The sequence below is a fragment of the Protopterus annectens genome, chromosome 8.part0 (genome assembly GCF_019279795.1).
Source record: "Protopterus annectens isolate FY-2018-M chromosome 8.part0, PAN1.0, whole genome shotgun sequence".
NCBI lineage: Eukaryota > Metazoa > Chordata > Ceratodontiformes > Protopteridae > Protopterus > Protopterus annectens.
In genome coordinates this window covers 1,063,802,793-1,063,828,133 of record NC_056741.1, presented here as the reverse complement: position 1 = coordinate 1,063,828,133, position 25,341 = coordinate 1,063,802,793, and the positions used below count along the sequence as shown (strand labels likewise).

At 42.4% G+C, this 25,341-nt stretch overlaps 1 protein-coding gene across 1 annotated transcript in view; it reads left to right on the top strand.

The window, feature by feature from the left end:
* Positions 1-5,529: 5,529 nt before the first annotated feature.
* LOC122808401 overlaps positions 5,530-25,341 on the top strand; it is a 265,183-nt gene continuing 245,371 nt past the window's right edge. The window contains exons 1-2 of the mRNA XM_044079366.1: positions 5,530-5,566; positions 6,452-6,709. Coding sequence (XP_043935301.1) covers positions 5,530-5,566; positions 6,452-6,709 — 295 coding nt within the window. The remainder of the gene's footprint in view (positions 5,567-6,451; positions 6,710-25,341) is intronic.

The following is a 25,341-nucleotide window of genomic DNA, read 5'->3' as shown; positions in this document are numbered from 1 at the left end:
AGCTGGCACTAAATTTCTCGACCAGTATGTTGGCAATATCTATTGGCTCAGTATAGGAGGTATGATTGTGCAGTAACTCAGAGCAAATCTGGGTATTGCCGTGGAGATTCTTGATATAACTATAGAAGACTTTGTGGTTGTTTTTAGTATCTGCCTCAATTCTGCCTTCATAGCTGGCTTTGGAGGTTTTGGTGAGGGATTTCAACTTTTTGTTGAGGCTAATAAGGGAGTTCTTCCAGTCTTGGGACTTCACCTTTTTCTGCAACAGTTTCTTCTTTCTGTTGTAGAGTTTATTAATGGCAGGGGACCATCAGATCGGCTTCCTTTTGTGGAGGAGAGTGTCTTGGTTCTGTTGGGTATGGCTAGTTTCATGCATTTTTGTGCATGTTCGTACAGTGCATTGGTGTATGATTCGGCAGTCATGCAGATATTTTCCATTGGCATGGGTGCCTTGAAGGTAACCACCTCTGTTTTTAGGAGTCCAAAGTCAGCTTTGGAGAAGTTTTTCATGTTGGATACCTTTGCGCGGGGTGTGGGTGAGATGTGGATTTCCATGGTGATTAGTTTGTGGTCGGATCTAACCAGGGAGGAACTGACTACTGGTGTAGGGCAATGGTTACCCATGTTAGTAATAACCAGGTCAAGGATGGTGCTTCCTCTAGTGGGGGTAAAAATGAGCTGGTCCAGGGCATTGGAATTGACGAATTCCAGGAAGCATTCGGCCAGTGCATTGGTGCATGAGTAGTTTTTCCAGTTGATGGAGGGGTAGTTGAAGTCACCTAGTATGAGAGTGTTCAGTTGGATCTTAATAGTTTCAGGGTGCTTAGGAATGTGGCGTGAGAGTCTTGGGACATGGTTAGGGACCTACCCAATGTTAGTTGTACGTGGAGTATCTCAGATGCGTTATGCTGGGCTACTAGTCTGGAGGTGTGCATATCCTTTATGAATATGGAGACACCACCACCTTTGGAGCTTCAGTCCATGTTCTGGGGCCGAAAGGTGTGGCATGAGTTATAGCCTAGTAGTACAGGGATGCTTTCTGCTGCTTTAAACCAGGTCTCTGTTACAGCGCAAATGTCAATGTTTTTCATTTTGAGAAGTGCTTCAAGTGAGTGCATCTTGAGATTTAGCATTGAGTAGCATGACCCTTAAATTGCATTTATTTATAGCTGTTATGGTGGTAATTTGGTCTTTGGAACACCGCCTAAAAAAGGCACTGTGGGGTGGCAAGAGCCTTGACCAATGTATCCGGAAGCCCAGAGGAGACAGATACAGGACATCTCTGGCAAAGCATTGAGGTCTGTCAATCATGTCATCCCAGGCAGATAGATACTGAATCCCCTTAGAATGACACCAGAAACTTAGCCAATTGTTGAAAGCAATCATTTTCTGCTTCTACTGTGGTATCATTCTTGGTGATTTTAAGATGCTGCTCAGGGCTAGGGTCATACCCGCCTGGGCCACATAATCCGAGAGCTCCACTATGTCTCTTTTCATGTAGTCCAGGGAGGTGTGTCTCAGGTCATTCACACCCACATGGACAATGACAGAGTCATACTTGTACTTATTGAGGAGTGACCTGAGTGCATATGTTATGTGTCAGATTGTGGCACCTGACAGACAGCTGACTGTTACCTTCTCATTAATCATCCTAGTGAGTGGGACATCAGTCTGCCTCACTATTGAGTCACCTATGATTATTTTATTGGGCAAGCTGTTTTGCCTTAGGGGCTTAGGTTGAGGGGCACACTGTGTAGGCGAGCTATGTGTCTTGTGGTTTGTGCTGTGTTGTGGTCGAGTGCATTTCTGCCTTGGAGGTCTCTGCTGTTTGGGTAGATTTCTATTGAGAGCCTCCATGAAGGTGGGCTTGTGGTTTGTGTTTTTATGTGAGGGTTGTGATGGTGGGTGTTCTGAAGGGCTATGTGTTCCATGTGGTGTGGTGCAGGTGTTGACCTTCTCCTCTCGACCAGCTATTCCAGTCTTGGCTGGAGAGTGCATGGCTTCCAATTTGGAGATGTAAGCGCATCTCTCACAAGTCTGAGTGTTGGGAGGTAAGAGGAGAGGGTTGTCCGTGTACATGAGGCAGTTGCTATACTGCCTCAGAATGCCCAAGTTCACCAGGTTGATAGGAGAAAGCACAGGAAACTGACCTTTAGACATGCCAGGAGGGATGGTCATCATTACTAAGTACTGAAGCTGTTTCCTTATAGGACGTCTAGTGCTGATAGCACTTATGTGTGCTACAATAACTGCTACAAAAAGCCTGATGAAGTGCTAGATAAATAAGCTAATTAAAGTGCAAGAGAGAAGAGATCTAGCAAGATCTAAGGGAAAAATTGAAGAGCAGACTTTCTGGCATTGGTAATATACTTTAAATGCAGTGCAAATACAGTTGAAATAAATGCAGTTAAATGAAAAAAACAACTTAAATCAAGTGCAGAAAGCAGTATAATCAGAAAAAATCAAAATGGAGGCATTTAAAGTCTCTCTTTCGCCTTTCTGTTGTTCTTGTAGCCTGCAGGATGCCAAAACAAGATCCATGGAGCTTAAGCAAACGTAAACCTGCACAAACATGGGCTTTTAAACCAGAAAGTTGAAAGGGATAGAAAAACTGCCCAAACAGTCAATAAACTACAATTTCAGAGCCAGCAACCACTCCTCTTGTGGTAGATAGACTACCTAGTATTTACTACTGCCACTGATAAGCTGGAAGGCTTCCTTCTAACACAAAAAGGTCTGGGGAACTCAGAAACTTACGAAACAGTTCAGGCATAGCCGGCCTTAGGCATAGGCCAACTAAGCGGGCGCCTAGGGCACCGATCTAGCAGGGGCACTTTTTCAGTGTTCATTTGGTGTATGTAGACCAGGATGGGGACACCGAGTGGTTTGGTGAGGGGCGCTGTGGAGCTCTTTTGCCTAGGGCACCAGTTGACCTAAGGCCGCTCCTCAGGATACAGCAAATCTGTATCTGGACTACTCTAGTAACAGGAGAGGCAGACAACAAGCTTAGAACTTTTTTTCCTGCAGAAAAAAACAGTTAACTTGTAGCTGAAATACACCAAAAAGGGTTTAAAGCTGAGCAGTTGAAGCTCTGAATGCTGAAGACCTGTTTTTAGACTATGCTACTCAATTTTAAGGAAGAACTTGGTGAGAAAAAAAAACTCACAGTGAAGCACAGATTAATCACTTACAGTCAAGAGAATAGCACTTGCAGTATGAAAAAAACAGTTAAACAGCAATGAAATGCAGTAAAATGCAGTCAAACAGTAATGAATTGCAGTACATAGCAATGAAATATAGTTAATCAGTAGATTGCTTTGAAACAGTAGCTCACAAATCACAACAGTAACAGCACTAATAAAGTAGTGATTCAGTAGAATACTGTCATCAATTTAGTGAGGCTACCAGCAAGCAGTAATAAATATGGCAAACAGCAAAATGAAGTAGAAAGAGGTTCAGTTTTTTTTTTTTTTTAGTAGAAAGTGAAGAGACAGAAGATAATGAGATAATTCAATGTTCAGAAGCAAAAAGGATGGGCCTTTACTAAGTTCTCACTATAAACAGTAGAATGAGCTGATGTAATGCGACTGGGGGAGTGTCCAGTACCAACTTTATACCAGAGGTGGGCAACTCAAAGCCACCTAGATTTAAGGCCAGCACAACAAATGGGTGGCTGGGTGGGGGAGAAAACAGTTGTACAGATTACTGAGATATGTTGTAAAACAAAAGTGCAGAAGACATTTGAAAATCAACACTTATCTTTTTCCAGTTTCACAGCAGGCAGAAGGCCAGTCTCTCTGCACCTTTGAACAGTTGAGCAAACAAATATATCTGGTTTAAAACACTGGCTATTAAAGGCAGAGCAACAGAAACCAGCCCAATTATGCAATCAAAAATAACAGTCTATATATATATATATATATATATATATATATATATATATATATATATATATATATATATATATACATTACAAAAAGAACAGTTATACGGGAAAGTTCATTTCTTAGTGGTAGAAAAAATTACCTATTTATTATTTAAATCTTTATAACATAACTGTTCTTTCAGATTTTTACATCTCTAATATAACCCTAGTGTACACCTCAGTACTGCACTTGTGTATGTTGTCTGCATGTGTGTATGCAGATGGATAAGAGGCCCCAGGTGCACAGGTGTGTGTGTGTGTGTGTGTGTGTGTGTGTGTGTGTGTGTGTGTGTGTGTGTGTGTGTGTGTGTGTGTGTGTGTGTGTGTGTGTCTCTGCCTGCCTGGGTGGTTACAGTATGGGCATTACCTAGGGATAGATGGGTAGGTGTATGTGAGTGGGGGGTGAAAGAATGAGTGTGTCTATGAGTAGAGTTGAGTGAGGGGGGTTGTATGCGAGCACCCATGCGTGTGTGTGTGTGTGTGTGTGTGTGTGTGTGTGTGTGTGTGTGTGTGTGTGTGTGTGTGTGTGTGTGTGTGTGTGTGGGTATGAATGTGTTTTGGAGGGGGGTTGTCATATCTTTACACTACCCTAAATTAATAAGCAATTCCTGCATATTGGAGGTGGTGAACACTAAACCCTCTGGATACAGTATATATAGTGTCCTAAGGGCACTTAAAAAGCTAATAGAACATTGTTTTGCAGCATGAAAGATATGTGGCAGAGGAAACATTAAACAAAGGGGAACTGTTTATATAGTGTCCCAAAGACACTTAAAAAGATAACTGAACAATGTTTTACAGCATGAAAGATGTTGAGCAGGGGGAACACTAGACACCAGGAATAATGTTATATCATGCTATGAAGGCACTTGAAAAGATAATAGAACAACATTTTGCAGCATGAAAGATGTGGATGTGGAAACAACAGACACCAGGGCTAATCTATAGTGCTTTGTAAAAAGTATTAAACCCTTTACCCTTGGCACTCACAAACAGCACTTTAGCTGTGTGTAAATCTTCTGCCCTACCACTAAACATTTAGGATTTTACTAAAATATTACCTTAAGTCTTTGAAAATGAAAAAAAAAGTTAAAAGTAAAAAGTGGGATTGTTTCCAATTCTGCACCCTTGCCGCATCAAGCAGCTTGTCAAGCAGGAGCCTTACCCCTTTGTGCTAACTGATAAACAGCCTAACTGGCTATTTTTTATATAACAATAGTAAGTATGAAACTCTAATGTCTGGCATTATTCATTGATTGCAAAGGTCTATGCATTATGAGGGAAAGGGCATGTATAAGGGACAACAGCAATAATGTTTTGTAAAATCAGGGACAGCTGAGAGGGATGGCAGTGTGTCCGTGTGTAGACAGACTTCAGGATAAAAGTAGGAGGAATACTAGATGACACCAGGGAGAATTTTTAAATTATTACTGTTTATTAAAAGTTAGTAGAGCAACAGGGCAAGCATCAAGATGCACTTTTCAAACAATAAGAAGAATGAAGCTTTAATGTTTGCTATTATTGACTGATTATAAGGATGCATCATTTAATTTAATTTAATTTAATTTTAATTAATTTAATTTGATGACAGGAACAAAACTAAGATGATACATCAGAGGCATTCTGTCAATTCATGGATAGGTAAGAGGTACAGAGGTATGTTGTTTTGTGTGTGTGTGTGTGTGTGTGTGTGTGTGTGTGTGTGTGTGTGTGTGTGTGTGTGTGTGTGTGTGTGTGTGTGTGTGGGTGGGTATGTGTATGTCTGAGACTGAATTGGAGGAGTGCCTGTGCCAGTGAGACACACGGGCTGACAGGGGTGCTAACTGCAGGAAGGTGCTGATTTCAACTTGAGTTAATTATGAGCAATTCTGAGACATGCAATTTAGCCATTAATGAGGTCTTTCTTCATTGTAGCTAATGTGTCTCTAATAATCTGCATTTTTCTGCATTGTAGAAACAATCCCTTTTGGCCACGCCTCTCTCCTCCAGTAGTGAGATTCAAACAGCCATTATTCAAAAGTTGGTTCAGTCTACCTTTGACAGTGAAGAAAAAAAAGATTGTAACCTATGGGAAAAAGCACACACAAGATAAATTCATCTCATTCAATACATCCCAAATGAATATTTGGGGGTAAGCACTAGCTGTTATAAATGGTGCATTCCTGAAGTCCAAATCATCATTGTGTAGCAGTGACCAAAATAATCAAGCAGCTTGCAAAATGTATAAATGTTTACAAATGCTTATGACCTAAATCTGTGAAACAGCTGACAAGACAGGCAAAGTTATTAGGACTAGCAATATGAGAGGATGTTTGCAAAGCTATATAACCATATTATGTAAACAAGAAGTTAAATGCACTGTTATTTTCCAGTAATCCAACAAGGTTGCCATTTCCTTTAGACTGCGTTTGAGTGGCCTACAAGATTTAATATCAGCATATGACATAAAAATGTGTAAAAGAAGCATTTTTGTCAAATAGTTTTCATAGAATAGCTGTAATAAATGTATATTCTTGTGTTTTTCAGATGCACCCAGAGATGTAAATATTGAAATACATCCAAACTGGCAGGTGACGGAAGGAAATAAAGTTAAAATGAACTGTGTTGTGAACAGTAGCAATCCAGAAGCTACAGTGACCTGGATGAGAAATAACACAAAGTATTTGGAGACTGACATGCTGTACTTCAGGAATGTCACTAAAAGAGCTGCTGGAGAATACAAGTGCGTTGCTAAAAATTTCCAGGGACAAGCAGAATCAGCAACTGTTATATTAGATATTTTATGTAAGTAGCTACTTAATTATCTAGCAAACTAGCAAAAACTACAAAAAGAACCTGCTAAGTTTGAGTTTTCACTGTGCAATACCCTTTATCTCCTGTAGTAGAGGCCTGTGGCACTTATGCAAATAACAAAATGACATACAGATGTTTCAGCCACATGGCATCTTTCTTTTTTAGGTCTTTATTGATAACAACAGGCCAATAAAATCAATAAAATCAAAAAACACTTTCTGTAGACATGCCATATTTCACTGTTTTTCTGAGCTCATTTTTACAGCATAGGTGGATTGTTTACACACACTTTTGAAACACAGAGCTTTACAATAAGCCTGATATCCCTAGACATTAGGGTGACTGCAGAATATCCCAAATAACATCAAAACCAAGGAATAAAACAGTCACACAAACACCTCATTCAGTAAAGACCCTGCCAAGCTAGAATCTTCACTGTGTTAAACCTCCTGTGGCAAAAGCTCATGAGTTATATGGAGATCAATCCACCCAACACTCTCCCATGAATGCAAATTTTTTAACATCCCTACTTAACCGTTTTTCTTCTGCGTCACTCTCTTTTCCTATCTGATTCCATATCCTGGTTCAGAATAATTTGGCAACATTTACCCAGCCACCTATTTTCCTTCTCACTGCTACTCTCAGTGCTGTCCTAATAGATTACTGCTGTCAGTTTCCACTGCTCTAGTCGCCACTGTGAGTAAATACTACCCAACTGTGTATGTCAGGTTAACGGAGTAATAGTGACACCCTCTTGGTACTTAAACACTGACTTGAGAATAGTATCTAAGATGTAAAAGTACTGATTCCAAGTAATAACATATTGCAGCTTGACCCCCACCCTCTGAAATTCTTAAGGCACCACTATTTTTCTATAAGGCCAGGTTTCTCCACTCCTTATGTATACTGTAATCTACAACCCCGACACCAAGGCACCCCACCAAATGATTCTTATGAATATCTAACTGCAGACATCTTGCAGAGAACAAACAATTAGCATAGTTTTAACATAATTTCTTCTACTATGTAGGTAAACCAGAAAATGAACTCATAAATGATGTAACTCAAAAATAGTATTTTACCAAATTACAATCTACTATCATATTTATCTCTGAATTTTTTGGATGAGAATTTATTTTATTTATTAATTTGCTTGCTTGATCATTTGTTGGTTTGCTTGTCTGAATGCCTGTCTGTATATTTGTATGCTAAAACAAGAAGACCAGACCCAAGTATAGCTTTCATCTATGACCTTGTTATGTAAGTATAATAAAATAACAATATAATAAAATAAATATATACATTACAACCGAGTAACAATAAGTTGCAAGATGTACATAGCTGTGTGGTCAGTAAGACTAATTTCAATCAAAATTTCTTTCGTCCAGATAATCTCCAACTTAATCTATCCCCAGATTATAGTGAATTTGATATTACCAGTGCTTTAGAACCTGTATGCTACATAACACTGCAATCAGTTATGTAACAGTCAGCCTGTTAATAATGCTAGTACTGCATAATTAGAACCAAACATTTACTTTTGAAACATTTACTAGTTTTGTATCAATTTCCCTGCACAATGCCTCCAGATACCTATTAATACAATTAGCAAACATATTGCACTGATCAACAGACGCATTAAAATCTTTTGTCCACAGGTTATAGTTATCAGTCACTGTACTTCAGCTTCATAAAGATGGAAAGTCTCACTCCTTCACCAACACCATAAGAATTTTATGACCTAGTTTATCTGAGACACCTAAAAATGCATTTATCAGTGATTTCTTTCTCACCTTAATTTTTATTTTTCATTTATAGGCAGGGATTCACTAATCCTCCGTGTAAGACTAAATAAGTCTTACACGGAAGCTGCAGCCTAAGATGAAGATGTCAGCACACCATGCATATTCATGAGGGCACGCTGACTCAACTCTAAGGCTAACATGGAGCGTGCACGAGTGCAGGGGGCGTGTTGGACTGCCGAGCAGTCCAAATATCCACGCCCCTGCAAGTGCCTAAATCTGCAAATGTCAACTGACATGAGCGAGTCCGCTCAAATGTGTATATACCCAACACTACACTCCCCCACATTCTAAACCCCTGCACAATTATAAAATGTAAAACTTTTAGGTTTTTTTTTTTATTATTCCCGATATAGCTGCCCGTATTTGTGCGTGTTTCCGCGGGTGTGCCCATTGCTTAGCTACAGTTAGCAGTTTAGACATCGAAGAGGATAATAAACTACTTATATGCAAATTAAGCCAAATAGCAATAGCATAGTGGTAGAGCCTTCACACAAAGAGGAGGCATTCTCGGTTCAAGTCCCACCACTCCCCTTTCTATTTTCTGAAGGAAATCTGTGCATAAAAATAATTCCTGACATTTACCTTTTTAATTTTAGTAAAAAGCATTGAAATGGCCTATGTAGTAGTGAACGATATTTTATATATATATATAAGAAGGTGAAATGGTCATGCATACCGATGAATGCATAAGTAACGTATCTTAAGCGATGTGAAGCACTGCTAAGCAAAGTTTACCAGTATTAATCACATTTAAGTATAATTGCTCATAACTTAGCACTGCTTTAACTAGTGCAAGGGCTTTGCGTGGAGCTGCGCATCGCGCCAACTAGCGCAAACAAAACATGTTTGCACGGAGCTGTGCACTGCGCTAACTAGCGCAAAGTCGGGCAACATAGAGCAACGTCAGGCAATGTTGGGCAAAGTTGAGCAAAGTCGCCTAAACACAGTCATACCTCCTAGCCAGTCTGGCCAGTAGTAAAATAAAAAGCAATGACAGGCCTCGAACCCGGGATACTGTGCACCATAATCACAGTACTAAACCACTAAGCCATGACAGCGTTTCATATGGATGCACTTCCAACACACACATACATATTAATGGAAGTTTACCCATTGCTAAGCAGGTTTGCTTTTAGCTGAGATTTTTCAAAACCGGCCAATCACAAATAAGTGCGGGAAATGAGGCATATTTAAGCTCCATAGGCAGGAATACTTGCCATAACTGGTTGTAGCTCCCATCTGCAGTCAGCATGGCTGGTGTTGGAGAGGGCTCTCATTTTTGAGCGCAATGGTGGGGCATTGAGGAGTCAAAAGTAATGGTTTGGTTCCTCGTCCATCATCATGATGCGAGACTCCTCCAGGGCCAGTTTCAAGGCACTGAATACAAAGCAGAAGCCTGGAACCGTCTAGCACATGATCTCACCAGTGCCACAGGCATCCCTCGGACTGGTGAGCAGGTCAGACACCACTACTCAGACCTGAAGAGACGCAAGGAGGACCGACTGAACCAGTGGATACAGGAGGCCCGTGATATGGAAAATGCTCCTCTACTGAATAGGTAGCCATGGAATGAAGTATGTAAGAATTGCTATTGTAGTCTATATTATGGATAGGTATGTCTCAATATCCCTTCATTTACTTCACAGCTGCAGGTGTCTGTGCTGCGAATCAGCAAGCCTATGCAGATAGGCTGCTAAGGCTGCACCACCAGGCAGGTTAGCAATTATTCTGCATGTATTGTTATATAAAATAAGTGAGAGAAACTAAAAAAGAGTGTTGTAGCCCAATAATAAAGGTATAATAAGTCTTGAATAACTTCTCTGCATGTAGTGTTATATAAAATAAGTGAGACAGCCTGAAAAACAGTGTTGTAACCCATTAATAAAGGTATAATACGTCTTGAATAAAAGTCTTCTGCATGCACCGATATATCAAATAAATGAGAGAGCCACTAGAAAAGTGTGTAATGTAATTACTAAAGGTATAATTCCTGGAATGTGTCCGTGTCACTTTCTTAGATATGTTGTTGTACCCTTGCATTATAGAAATAGTACTGTTGTATTAAGTGCTGTCAACCCACACTTGGGTAGGCCCATAGAAAGTGGATGAAGGAAGTGCCAGTAGCTGTTAAGCATATATACAGTCCTCAACTGTCAGTTCATGGCTGGCATGTACAGGTTAATCTGGCACACGAGTAGCTTGTTATTGTGTTCCCCAGAAATGTCAGTGTGCTGCTAGAAATGTAGGGGGCTGTTAAAATATAACTGATAATGTCACCTGAACACATCCAGATATGTAGATATATAAATATAAATGAAATATATAAATACGTAGCAGTAACATCTGCATCCTGGACAGTTTGTATGTCAGATGCAGGTCAGGTATATAAAGAACTAGCAAAACACATTTCACAATTTAACAGACATTGCCTAGTGTAATAATACATGTAGGGGATATATACCTGCAGTCAATAGGAATGTAGTGTAAACTATAAGTATATATACGTTGTTAATGGAGGTATCTTTTTCCACCCTACTGTACGTGCATAAACAATGCAATTCCACACCTCAATGGGTATGTCTAATCTCAAAACATTTGTTGGGACATATGTCCTATTGGTTTATAAATATCTGCATTTACTTTGATGCATGTGCCCTGTTCACATACCACAATCTTGGTGGCCTGTTGCCACCAATCAATCCTGCATGCTGTTGGAATGTCCACTGTTGTTCTATATATGCATGTCTTATGCTTGCTGTTCAACTGTTGGAACTCTGGTGTGTTGGGTGAATGGGAATACTACTGCATGCTGTTAAAACTAATTTGGAATGCTGTTGGCTGTTACTAACCCATATTGTCATTAAATCCTCCTAAACATAGAACGTATGCAAAGGCCAGTCCCAGCGGACCCACCTGTCCCACCTCAGCTGGCGATGGCACCTGGCACCAGCAGGTCTGGTGCCCAGCCCATGACCTCCTCCTCTGTTGGCCCTGTGCCACCTTCGGGTGGAAGCACTGCAGGGGATGGGGCTCGCCCCCCCCAGTGCAAGCGTGGCCAGAGGAGGGCCACCTATCACCCTCCGAACGGTCCAGGCTGTGGTGCGTAGGGAGATCGAGCGTTCAGTCGCTGATCCTCTACGCCAGCGCGAGGCATGAGTGGCGTGACTCATGGGTGAGCCTGTCCTCCTATGCAGCCCCCAGCACAGCTACCCTCTGGGCTGTGAAGGTGCAGTGGTGACTGCCCATGTGTGGGGATCTCAGTTCCACTGTTGCCATCTGTGGGCTTATGGGCTTGCGATTTCCAAACATCCTTCCCCGTCAATGGTGTTCACCCACCACATGTGTCATATTCCACCCCTGTATGCATCTTGTTTGTCTTGTCTGTTTACCTCCCCAAACTACCTCCCCAAATATACCTACTTCCTCTACCCCACATTCCACTCTCACCTGAAAAAAAAAGGGCAATCTGCTCCCACAAAAAAATTACGGCCCATACATAGCTGCCCATTTTGCACACATGTCCGCTGGACACATAAACTGATATTTAATTGGCAGTACAACATACTTTTTTGTCCTCACCCCTCTCTCAGAGGTGGAAGGTTTCATTTCCCTCCAAATTTCTAGCATATGCACAGCTGTTGCTGTTAAAGAAATGGGCAGCTATGGACCTTCCCTACACCCATCCTGCACATCCCGAGCTGTTTTCCCATATTGTCTTTCCCTCTTTGTGCCCCTTTTTCACCACTTTCCTATCTCCCCATTTTTTTCTTTCAAAGAAATGAGCGCGGGGGTTAGCGGGAGTAAGCACTTTTAAGCAGTAGTTAGTGGGTTTGCGCGAGTGTGCGCTTGTGTGCGCTTAGCTACGTATTGCTAAGCTTCATGCAAACCCGCGCAAACCCGCTTACAAATGCTTAAAAGTGCCTTAGTCACTCTGCATGTGAGGACCCTTGTTCTACTCAGCAGCAAAATAAAACACGTCTGTCAGTCTCGAACCCCGTACCTTGGACACACTAGACTGCATGAAGTAACACTAAGCCACAGTACATATACAGCAGGTTGTTGCTGAAATAGATATATCATGCATCAGAATGAGTGAATGAAAGGAAAGATAGGAATGCCATAACACAAAACCTGTTCTGTGGAACTTTATCAGCAGTTGTTGTGGAATTGCATTACATGACTGCGATAACAGAACCAGCCATTCTAGCAGTAAATAATGTTACAGCAGCACTTTACAACCCCCACACAGTATTATAGCAGGACAATCCCCACCCAAATGTACAATATACCTGTGTGTTCAGGGTCCACCAAGGATGTAGGTAGGCATACTCAGTCCTGGAACTGTCCAGTTTTCTTGGGCATCCTGTGCTAATGTCAACAATAAAAAAGTACAAACTGTGCAGAAGTGAGTACATTAATATTCACAGTATAGCAGTTCGCAAACAGTTCATGTGCCAAATGAATACATCTCAATAACTACTTATGTATGGCAGTTAATTGTATAAGTGGAAAAGATACTACATACTCCCATGTATCTTGTGTTAGCATTTGTAGAGGTGAGTACAATTCTACACTGACAACTGTGTACTGGAAGTGGCAACATTCAGGTCTGAGTACAACATTCAAATCACTGGCTACACCCCTAGCTTCAGATATAAGAAGTATACCAACCTTCTGACTTACACAACGGTGTCCACAGCAAACAAGCATGGGCCCCACTTTGGAAAGCTGAAAGGGCTACGCCTACCTGAGTTAGCAATTTATTAGCATTGGGCTGCTATGACAGTGAGTACTGCAATTACCACACAGCAGGCTGCATGCAATTACCAAATGGTGGCCACCAATTGGTGCAGAGGCCATCACTGCACATGTGCAGATACCGATAAAAGCAGGCTGTACTTGCTGTCCACACATGCAATCATTTCATTGCAGCTATGGAGAGAGAGAGAGAGAGAGAGAGAGAGAGAGAGAGAGAGAGACACAGACAGACAGACTGACATCTACATCAACAGCAACAGCAACAGCAAAAAAAAAAAATATTAAAAAAAAAAAACACACGGAACTGAAAAATGCAAGCACATACAAAGGAAAGGTATGTAACAGATATGTATTTACTGGCATGTAGTAGATGTTTTTGAAGAGTGCTCTACATACTTTGAATCATCCATATGTGGCAGCAGTACGTATCTATGCGCAGATGCCCTGCATAACTACTGCCATGGAAAAATCAGTGTGTAGCTGTGTACAGGGGGACATAACTGTGACATATGTAGCTCAGCATTAAATGTCAAACATCTGATCCATGTTATCTGTGTTCTGTACAGTAGTGTGGACAATGGCTGTTTGGGGGAGAAGCGCATACAGCTATATAAACATGGATGTGACAGAGTAACAAATATTACTGTGTGCACACATGTGACACCTGTTCATGTTGCAGCAAGGCCCAACAGGTCAGCCGTGAGGTCCACGGACTTACAACAGTGTGGACCTTGTGTGTGTATGGCACACACATATAGAGAGATCTGTCTGTGTCAGATATATTAGCATCTGTACATGTGCATAGGGCAAGGGACATACTGCAACTGTATGTGAAGGGTGGACATATATATGTTGGTGAAGGTTGTTATGTGCATATTTGTATGTAGGTTGTAGTGTGTGGCAAACAAGACAGCATACAGTGCTGGTATATGACATGCGGTGGTTAAACACTGTGGGTGTGATTTGTCAGGTTTGCAGTGTTGCAGCCAGTGAGGCCTGCTAAAGCTACATGGGCTGAGAACACCTTCAATGCATTTCTCACAAGACTGCGATATTATTACATTACTGTATACCTCACATCCTTTGCATAATTGATATTCCCACCACGAAAGGTGGACTGTATATGTGTCTATATATATATATATATATATATATATATATATATATATATATATATATATATATATATATATATATATATATATATATATATATATATATATATATATATATATATATATAGAGAGAGAGAGAGAGAGAGAGAGTCATATATAGTGAGACAGATGCCTGGTGTCAAAGGCATGGCCTCAGGCCGAAAATTGCATTGTCATCCCTTTTGGTAAAAACTCGGTACCCATGAACTAGCACATAGGTGGTAGTCTACTTAACACTGAAAGTGTGATAAGAGATCTTGGGACACAGGTGGACAGTAGTCTCCCCTTTGATGATCACAGTGCCACACTAGTCAAGAAACCCTTCTATGTGGCACACCTCATCACAAAAGGCTTCTCATCCAGGGAAAAAGAGGTCATTGTTCCCCTCTACTCATCACTCATAAGACCCATTATAGAGTACAATGCCCCTTTTCGTATGTACCTCACAAGACATCCACAACAACTGGAAAGGCCACAGACTTACCTCACAAAGAGGATTACCGGCCTCAAACAGATGCCCTATGCAGACCGTCTCACAAAATGCCAGCTTTACTCTGTCGCATATCGCCTACCCAGAGGTGATCTCTGCCTAACATACAAAGCTATGTCAAACCCAGAGCTGTTGGACATGCTCCACATAAAGAAATCACAATCTCTCTGAGCTACATGCTCTAGGGACATAAACCTTGTCACCACAATAAACAGAACATGCTGGAGGGATAGATTCCTATCTCAGAGACTTCCCATACTCTGGAACAAACTACCTATCTATAGCAAACAAAGCTCCTCAGTAGCACTCTTCAGGAATAATCCTGATGATTGGATGGGAGATAGGTAATACACTCCGGGGATCACCTCTGTAGCTCTGCTTGACAGGGGCACAAGAAATTAATTTCCTTGGGTGGCAAAGGCCAGGGTATCATTTGGCTAGGCTTATATAGGCCCTAGGGCCAATAGCCTAGTACCTACCTATGAACCTATACACACCCACATGTACTTGTTGCAATGCATGCTATGTGAGGTTGACTGAGTGTGATGGTCAATGTGTTGGTGAATGTGTCAAAGTTGTGTATATGTGGGATAGCTTAGTGGGAAACTGTTTCTGACATGGTATTTTGTGTCCTAGCTTTGATCCCAGCAAAAGATGTGTATGCTATTGCTAGGCAGAAAAAGCAGTATGGCATAAGGTCTGACGTAGTCCCTTGGTGTTGACTGGGGTGTGTCATCGGAGGCTAAAGCAGTACATGTATGCCTATTGATTGGTACTGCTGGTGAATCCAACTCCTGTATGAACAGTAGTACTACCTGAAGCTGTAGGCCTAAACAGCACACTATGGTGTATGTCCACATTGCTTGGAACCACTGTTTTGTGTGTTCCCTGCAGTTCTCACAGATTACATACCTCAGGCTTAAGGTTTTGTAAGTACTGACACACAGTACTGTATGGTACACACGTAAAGCTCATTTGGGTTGCCATACCTTTGTGTCTTGTAATTATGTCTGATGTGTGTGTGGGTATTCCTGTAACATGCCCTCTGTCATATGTGTGTTACAGGATATAAGTGTGTATCTAGCAACATGTATAGTCTAGTACAGCAGTATGCCATCCATATTCATGAATGTGCACATATATTTGGCAGGGGTTTGCCATCAACAAGTAGTGTGGTATAATGGTAATACTGTAACTGAACTATACAATCATTATGATGGAGGACATATTACATTATGCATTAGCTTGATCTATACCTTCTGTGGCTAGGTGGTGCATTGTGTCGCATACAGTGTGCCATGTACTGTTGTATAGTCTTACATAGTGATTTCACTTTGTTGCTGTGCAGAACATGGTGTAATATACAGAGTGTGCCAGGCACTGTCAGGCAGTTGTGGGGTGAGTACTGATATGTGGTATTGAAAGTGTGTATCCTCTGACTGCTAATAGGTTGCTATATATGGCAGTTCAGTGATATCTGTACTGTACAATGTTAAGTGTGCCATATGACTTGCTCAGACATATTGTTTCATTGTCTTCCAGGGATCATGACCCACTGTCGCAACCCGAGCTATAGTAGTGCTGAGGACATCATTACAATCAGTCTGATCCAGCACTACAGAGTGCTATTCTCAAGAACCAGCAAGGACCAGCATGAGCGGACTGCACTGTGGCAAGATGCTGTCCGTAGGGTAAATGACATAGGCATGCATAACCGGACATATGAGCAGGTACGCCATCACTGCAGTGATTTACTTAGACATGTCTGGCAGCGTGCGCCTGATGTCTGTAGACAACAGCTTGCTACAGGTGGTGGGGTTACCATCCATCCCCCACTCACCAGAGTGGAGGAGCTGCTCCTGAGCCTGGTGGCTCCTGGCCAACACCAACAGTAGCAGACATGTATCATCATGGAGGTTGGAGCCACCCAGCAAGTTCACATGGAGGGTGCATGTAACATGGCATATCTGTAGACTACTGTTACCTCTATTGGTAGATCATGCATATGTGAGATGTGTACTGTGTAGTTAGAAGATGTGGAGCCTGGTGTTGTGCAATACTGATAATTTTGAAAATAATCTGTAGGCCTGTGAATGTAAACAGTTGTATTACTGTAAGATTGCAAACCCACAGTAGCAATGTCACAGTTGTTGCCACTGACAAACTGTCTCATATCCTTGTAGGTCCCTCTGGTGTGACAGCAAGGCAGCAGACCCATGCTGGTGAGTGTGTTCTACATTTATTGTTGCAAATAAAATGTGCACTTCATATGTAAGGTGTAGGCCATGTACACATGTAATACACCTACGCATAATGCATGCTGTGCATGTTTACTGTGAGACTATGCACATCTCAGTAATATGATTAGCTGCCTCAAACACAAGCAATACACAGAGCATCCCAAACAAATGTGTCTACACTGTAGTGGCCATTGGATAGGCAGATTCGATGCACATGCACACAACATTCACAACTATGTCATACACAGAACATGTTAATATGCTACACATGACATATTCACACACCATCTGTAAAGTCACACTCCAGTATCGCAAATGTCATCCACACAGCACACATAATATACCTGAGGGGTAGAGGCCTATCATGGGGCGGTGAGACACTCTTCCACACACAACACATTCATGTTTGGCAATGCTACTTATTGGGCACCATACAAACCCATGTAACAACTGGCCGTGAAATGGTGGATGTAGCCATGGTACTGCAGTTCAGGTACAGCATGATAGGTGCTGGTCTGGCACACATTAGTAGCCTTGAAAGACCACATGATGCTGCATGATGATGGCTTATGGTACTACACCCCATCCAGTTATAGTAACCACAGTACTACACATAGCTTTCATTGCTATACACCTCAATGTTGTGTATGTGCAAACAAATGCACCTATACACAATATGCATAGCAATCACCATTTGCACAAACTGACACATATATGTCTTGTAATGCTATTGAGTGTCTAGGTCACATGACACACATTGGGTATGTTTGATGTTAAATGTTGCAGTTGTGTTGTAGCATGCCATGTCATGGCTGGCACTGGCATGTCCACAATATGTTCTACACTCACCATAACTACTGTACATTGGCTATGTGGACCATTGGTATTCCAGCAGGTATACATGCACCACTGATCCTGTGTGTATACACAGCATGCATGGGCTAAACCTGTGTCCACAATTATCTGCTAAAGACACAAATGCTCTAATCAGAAATGGATATCTATGTGACACACAGATACACATCCAGTAATGGTGCACAGGACAGTAAAGAGTTTTTAATACTTGCACAGCAATGTTGTGTCCATGTATACATTGTGTTCCAGGGTGAGGCCAATCACTGAACAACAACACACATGCATCAAAGCCATGTATACTGTTAGTAGCAAGGACTGTCTACACTCACACTGCATGCTGTTGAGCAACACACGTCCTGCATACTGACATGTGTGATATGACTGTTTGGCTTGTGATACTGTACCCCAACATCAACTGCTATTGAGTATGTTCTGGATTGCTGGTGGGGTGTGTGTGTTTTTGTGTGTGTGTGTGTGTGTGTGTGTGTGTGTGTGTGTGTGTGTGTGTGTGTGTGTGTGTCTGCTTTAGTGAGGAGTGTATTTGTGTGCATGTGTTCATGTGTTCATGTGTGCATGTGTGCATGTGTTCATGTGTGCATGTTCATAGGTTCATAGGTTCATAGGTTCATACTAGGCTATCTGCCCTAGGGAATTTATAAGCCTAGCCAGAGTGTGTTGGCTTTCGCCACCCCTTGGAATGAGTATACTGTGCCCATTTTAAGGTTTAGTTTACTGTACCTCTGTCTAGCAGTGACACAGAAGTGACCCCTGGGGTAAACCTACGATCTCCCATCCACTCATCAAGATTTCTCTTGAAGAGAGTCAGTGAGAGGCTCTGCCTAACATGGACTAGGATTTTATTCCAGAGTGAAGGGAGCCTCTGGGTTATGAATCTGTCCCTCCAACATGTACTATTTATTTCTGTGCTGAGGTTCAAATCTCTCGCTCACATAGCTCTGGTGGATTTGGATTTTCTGAGGTGGAGCATGTCCATTAATTCCGGGTTGGACATGGCCTTGTACGTCAGGCATAGATCACCTCTGAGTAGGCGGTATGCTACTGAGTAGAGCTGGAGTTTCTTTAGCCGGGCAGCATATGGCATATGAGTCCCTTGATCATCTTGGTGAGGTACTTTTGGGGTCTTTCCAATTGCTGCAGGTGTCGGGTAAGGTACATCCCAAATGGGGCATTGTACTCAATTATGGGCCTGATGAGGGAAGAGTAAAGGGGCACAATGACCTCTCCTGATCTAGATGTGAATCCCTTCATGATAAGGTGGGCAATATAGAAGGTCTTTCTAACCACTTTGGCAATGTGAGTGTCAAACGAGAGGTTACTGTCAACTTGGGTCCCTAGGTCTCTAATTACTTCTTCCGTACTTAATGGATTACCACCTATGTGGTAATTTGTGGGCACTTTGTTTTTCCCAAAGGGTATGACTATACACTTTTTGCCCTTTAGTTTAAGGCCATGGCTCTGGCACCAGTTTTCCGTTTCTATGAGACCCTTTTGAAGGATGCTTGTGTCCGCTGGAGAATCAATTATGGTGCCCAGTTTGCAGTCATCTGTGAACTTGGTCAGCCAAAATCCTCCCATGTTAGCCTGTACCTCAGAAAAATAAATACTGAACAAGAGAGGTCCCAGGACCGAGCCCTGTGGGATGCCACTTGTGACTGGTTTAGAGTCTGACATGGCTCCAGCAATTCTGACCTTGTGGGTTCTGTCCTTGAGCCAGTTTGCAACCCATCTTATGACATAGGGGTTTACATTTAAGCTGGAGAGCTTGTCTATGATGCTCGAGTGGGGTATTGTGTCGAAGACTTTTGTAAGGTCAAGGTAGGCTGTGTGAACTACCTTACTCTCATCAATGGCCTTGGTGACTGTTTCAAAGAAGTCAACCAGGTTCAAGAGGCAGGATCTGCCCTTAACAAAGCCGAATTGGGTAGGATCCAATGTCTGTAGGTCACCAATGTCTTTGTTTATGAGTTCCATAATGATCCTCTCCATAGCTTTGCAGACCAGGCTCGTCAAGCTTATGGGCGGTAGTTTCCAGGGTCCGTAGAAACACCTCCTTTGTGGAGTGGGACCACTGTTGCTGTATGCCATTCTTTGGGTACATATCCTGTAGTAAGGTTGAGATTAAACAGCAGCCTTATGTGTGGGTTTAGCTCTTCTTGGAGTTCATGTAGCATGCAACCCGGGACACCGTCTGGTCCCATTGATGCTGTGTTTTTAGCTTTGGAGAGGGCAGCTCTCACCTGGGCATCTGAGATGTCAGGGAGGCAACACTCTGCTGGGATAGATATTTGTCCTTTTAGGGGGGGGGGAATTTTCACTGAACCTGTCTGCTAGTATGTTGGCAATGTCTGTGGGTTCAGTGTATTTTTTGTCATTCTGGACTAACTCTGAGCATATCTAGGAGTTTCCACCCAGGTTTCTAACATAACTAAAGAAAGCCTTGTGATTATCTTTAGTGTCTTGTGCAATTTTTCTCTCAAAGTTGGCCTTGGATGATTTTATGAGTGTTCATAGTTTTTTGCTAGTACTGATCAGAGATGCCTTCCCTTTTAGGGATTTTGCTCTATCATGTAGTAGCTTCCTCCTTCTGTTGTATATCTTATTAATGACTGGGGTCCACCAGACAAGACGCCTGCCTTTGGGGGAATGGGTCTTGGTTTTATTTGGGATTGCATGATCCATGCATTCCTGTAGGTGTCCATAGAATGCATTTATAAAGGATTCAGCAGAGTGGGCTGTGGTTTCCACTGGCCCGGGGGCCTTGAAGGATTCCACTTCAGTCTTAAGAAGTGTGAAGTCAGCTTTTGAGAAGTTCTTCACTGTGGTCTTCTGTGCTGGGGGTGGGGACGGGATGTGGATTTCCAGAGAGATTAATTTATGGTCCGATCTTACCAATGAGGGGTATACTTCTGGTATGGAACATTGTGTCCCCATGTTTGTGATGATCAGGTCTAATATGTTTTCCCCTTTTGTGGGAGAAGTGACTAGTTGTTCCATAGCATTTGAGTTTATGAATTCTAGGAACGTTTGGGCTAGGGTGTTTTGGCTTGAGTAATGCTCCCAGTCTATGTTTGGGTAGTTGAAGTCCCCCAATATGATGGTGTTTGGAGAGACCTTCATATTCTCCAGTGTCTTTAGGAAGGCCGAGTGGGGTTCCTGAGTTTGAGAGGGTGGTCAGTAGCATGCTACAAACTGGAGGGCAGTTTTGCCCACTGTTAGTTGCACATGGATGGTCTCCAATGCTTTGTGCATTGCCACTAACCTGGAGGTGTGGGTATCCTTGATGAATATGGATACTCCCCCTCCTTTTGTGGTTCGGTCCAAGTTCTGGGGCCAAAAAGCATGGTATGAGGTATAACCTCGTAGTGCTGGGGTGCTCTCGGGAGCCTTGAACCAGGTTTCTGTCACTGCACAGACATCGATGTTCTCCATACTGAGGAGGGCTTCGAGAGCGTGCATCTTGAGGTTTAGACTTCTGGCGTTGAGCAGCATTACCCTTAGTTTCTTTCTACTTGTGTTTTTAGGGAGGTGGGTTTGTCTTTTGAGCCTTGCCTAAAAAGGCACTATGGGGGTGGCAACAGCCTTTGCCAATATCCAAAAGCCCAGGGGTGACAGGTGCAAGCTGTCCCTTGCGAAGCAGCATGGCTTGTCGAGCATGTCATCCCAAGCAGACAGACATTGGATCCCCTTAGAATGACACCAATGCTTAAGCCAATTGTTAAAATTGATCATTTTGTCTTTGTACTGTGGCATCATTCTTGGTGAGGGTAAGATGCTGCTTAAGGTCAGGGTCATACCGGCCTGGGCTACATAATTAGAGAGCTCCTCTATGTCTCTTTTTATGTAGTCCAGGGAGGTACGTCTCAAGTCGTTCACACCAGCATGGACAATGACTGATTATTAAAGATATGTATAATCAGTGAATAATTGAGTAATTGTATCTTTTTACTGTTACACGTATCTGCTGGCCAACAGTGTTTTTTGAGTCATATTTGTACCTGCTTTGGAGTGACCTGAGTGCTTGTGTTATGTGGCGGATTCTAGCGCCCGACAGGCAGCTTACTGTGACCTTTTCCTTGTTCAGCCTGGTGAGCGGGACATCAGTGTGTCTGGCTATAGAGTCACCTATTACAAATGTATCAGGTATGTTGTTTAGCCTTAAGGGCTGTGACTGTTTGGCACACTGACTTTGTGAATTATGTGTTGCATGTGTTTTGTTTTGATGTAGTGGTAGCTTGGATGTCTGCTTTGGAGGTCTCTGTTGCTTTGGCAGATCTTTATTAAGAGGCTCCGAGTATGTTTTTGTGTGTTTATGTGTTTGGTTTGCAGTTGTGGTAGGTTTATGTGAGACTGGATTTGTGGTGTGTGTGGTTACCTTCTCCTCCTGACTGGTTATGCCAGTACTGAGTCGAGAGAGCTCAGCCTCCAGTTTGGCTATATGGTTGCATCTCTCACATATATTTGAATTTGTTGGGAGGAAAAGAGGGTTGTCTGTGTACATGAGGCAGTTGTAACATTGCTTCTAGATTCCCAGATTCACCAGCTGAACTGGAGAAGAAGCCAGCAACTGTCCCTTCCACATGCCAGAATAGTATAAGGAACTGCTATGTAACTGAAACAGAAAGGACCTATAGGGGATAGGGTACTCAATGGGGATTTTAGGAGGATGTAGTTGCTTTTTAGTTAAAAAGTGCTTAACTTATACAAAATGCTTATAGGATCAAGTGCGGGGGTTTTAGATTGAGAATAGAATGTTTAGATTGAGAGTTAGAGCAGTTCTAAGGGAAAAAATGAAGAGCAGACTTTGTGGAGCCGGGAATAGTTTAAATCTGATTAAGCAGCGCTGCCCGATGCTGCGCTATGCGCAAATTCGCGTAAAAGCGTGCTAAACTGGGCTTTACAGCAGGGGGTTAGAAAGAGCTAGGAAATGGCCCAAAACAGCCAATAAACTACAAGTTACTGTGCTGGAACCACTCCTTTAGGGACAGATAGGCTGCTCAGAGCTCCCCACTCCCACTGGTGAACAAAGAAGCTTCCTCCTATCCAAACAACACAGGAACTATGACACAGCCCAGAGATCAGCAATACCTGAAGACTGGATTATTCTAGTTCAGTAAAGGCGGGAAACAAGGATTTTTTTTTTGTTTTTTTTTTGTTTTTTTCTTACAAAGTAGCAGAAAATAGATGCAGTAAGAACAGTAAATGCTTTAAATTGGCTAGCGCACTTGAGTGTGTAGCCTACCAGTTAATTTAAGCAAAAGCAAACTTTAAAAGTGCAAAAATGTTGAGGAAAACAAACAGTAATGCAGTAAATCAACTTTGCAGAGCTTATTTAGTTATAGAAACTCGCTTTTCGGCGAGAAAAAGCAGTCGGAAATAAGTAGCCAAAAAAATACTTATAAATCAATGGAAAGTCACTCTTCCACTCGCTGTTGCTTGCAGCACTCTGCAGGACACCAGGAGGAGCTGTGCTGAGTCAATTACAAGCACAAAAGCACACTAAAGCGGGCTTTATAGCAGGGGGTAATAAAGAGCTAGGAAATGGCACAAAACAGCCAATAAGCTACAAGTTACTGGGCTGGAACCACTCCTTTAGGGACAGATAGGCTGCTTAGAGCTCCCCACTGGTGAACAAAGAAGCTTCCTCCTATCCAAACAAGGATATGGGCAACACAGGAACTATGACACAGCCCAGAGATCAGCAATACCTGAAGACTGGACTATTCTAGTTCAGTAAAGGCGGGAAACAAGGATAGTTTTTTTTCTTACAAAGTAGCAGAAAATAGATACAGTAACAACAGTAAATGCTTTAAATCGGCTAGCACACTTGAGTGTGTAGCCTACCAGTTAATTTAAGCAAAAACAAACTTTAAAAGTGCAAAAATGTTCAGGAAAACAAACAGTAATGCAGTAAATCAACTTTGCAGAGCTTATTTAGTTATAGAAACTCGCTTTTCGACGAGATAAAGCAGTCAGAAATAAGTAGCCAAAAAAATACTTATAAATCAATGGAAAGTCACTCTTCCACTCGCTGCTGCTTGCAGCACTCTGCAGGACACCACGAGGAGCTGTGCTAAGTCAATTACAAGCACAAAAGTACGCTAAAACGGGCTTTATAGCAGGGGGTTAGAAAGAGCTAGGAACTGGCCCAAAACGGCCAATAAGCTACAAGTTACTGAGCTGGAACCACTCCTTTAGGGACAGATAGGCTGCTCAGAGCTCCCCACTCCCACTGGTGAACAAAGAAGCTTCCTCCTATCCAAACAAGGATATGGGCAACACAGGAACTATGACACAGCCCAGAGATCAGCAATACCTGAAGACTGGAGTATTCTAATTCAGTAAAGGCGGGAAACAAGGATATTTTTTTTTCTTACAAAGTAGCAGAAAATAGATACAGTAAGAACAGTAAATGCTTTAAATCGGCTAGCGCACTTGAGTGCTTTTCGACGAGATAAAGCAGTCAGAAATAAGTAGCCAAAAAAATACTTATAAATCAATGGAAAGTCACTCTTCCACTCGCTGCTGCTTGTAGAACTCTGCAGGACACCACAAGGAGCTGTGCTGAGTCAATGTGTTCTGACATCATGTACAGGTAGTACAGTGTATTTCCTGTCTTCCTCTCACAGGTGCTGAGGTTGGGCTGGTTCACTGCAGCAGGGAACCTGATGTCACTGACACAAATAGTGATAATGAGGATAGGTGTGTTGAGGCACAGGCATGTTTGCCAGGGTCTGTTGTTGGGCCACCAATTGACAGTACACAAGTGTCCACCCCATCCATGCACACAGTCATACTGCCAATACATCCATCATCATCAATGGCTTTAGCTGAGGGACAGTGTAAAGTCGGCAATGGCCAGGACAGTGTCGTATCTATGGCACATGCATCTGGACACAGCAGCCATAGCCAGATGTCTGGAACGGTACCACATAGGCAGATGTCCAGGGGTTCTCATTGGAGCACTGCTGGTCATCATGCCCCTGGCAGACGTGCCACAGGTCTTACAACCTCACGCATGTTCCAGGCTGTCATGGAGGCACAGGTACATATGGAACAGTACACCAGACAGGGACTAAGGGGACAGAAGGCACATAACACCAATGTAATTGACAGTATCCGTGACCTAGCAGATGCCATCCATAATTACACTGAGGTCACTGATAGACATTGGGGTGAGACATTAGATGTCCTCCGCAATGTCATGTCCATGTGTCAGGACAGTGCGGGATGGATGAGACATCAACGTGGACGTATGCCGGCAACATCAGCAGCTGGCAGTCACCATGGACGTCCATCAAGT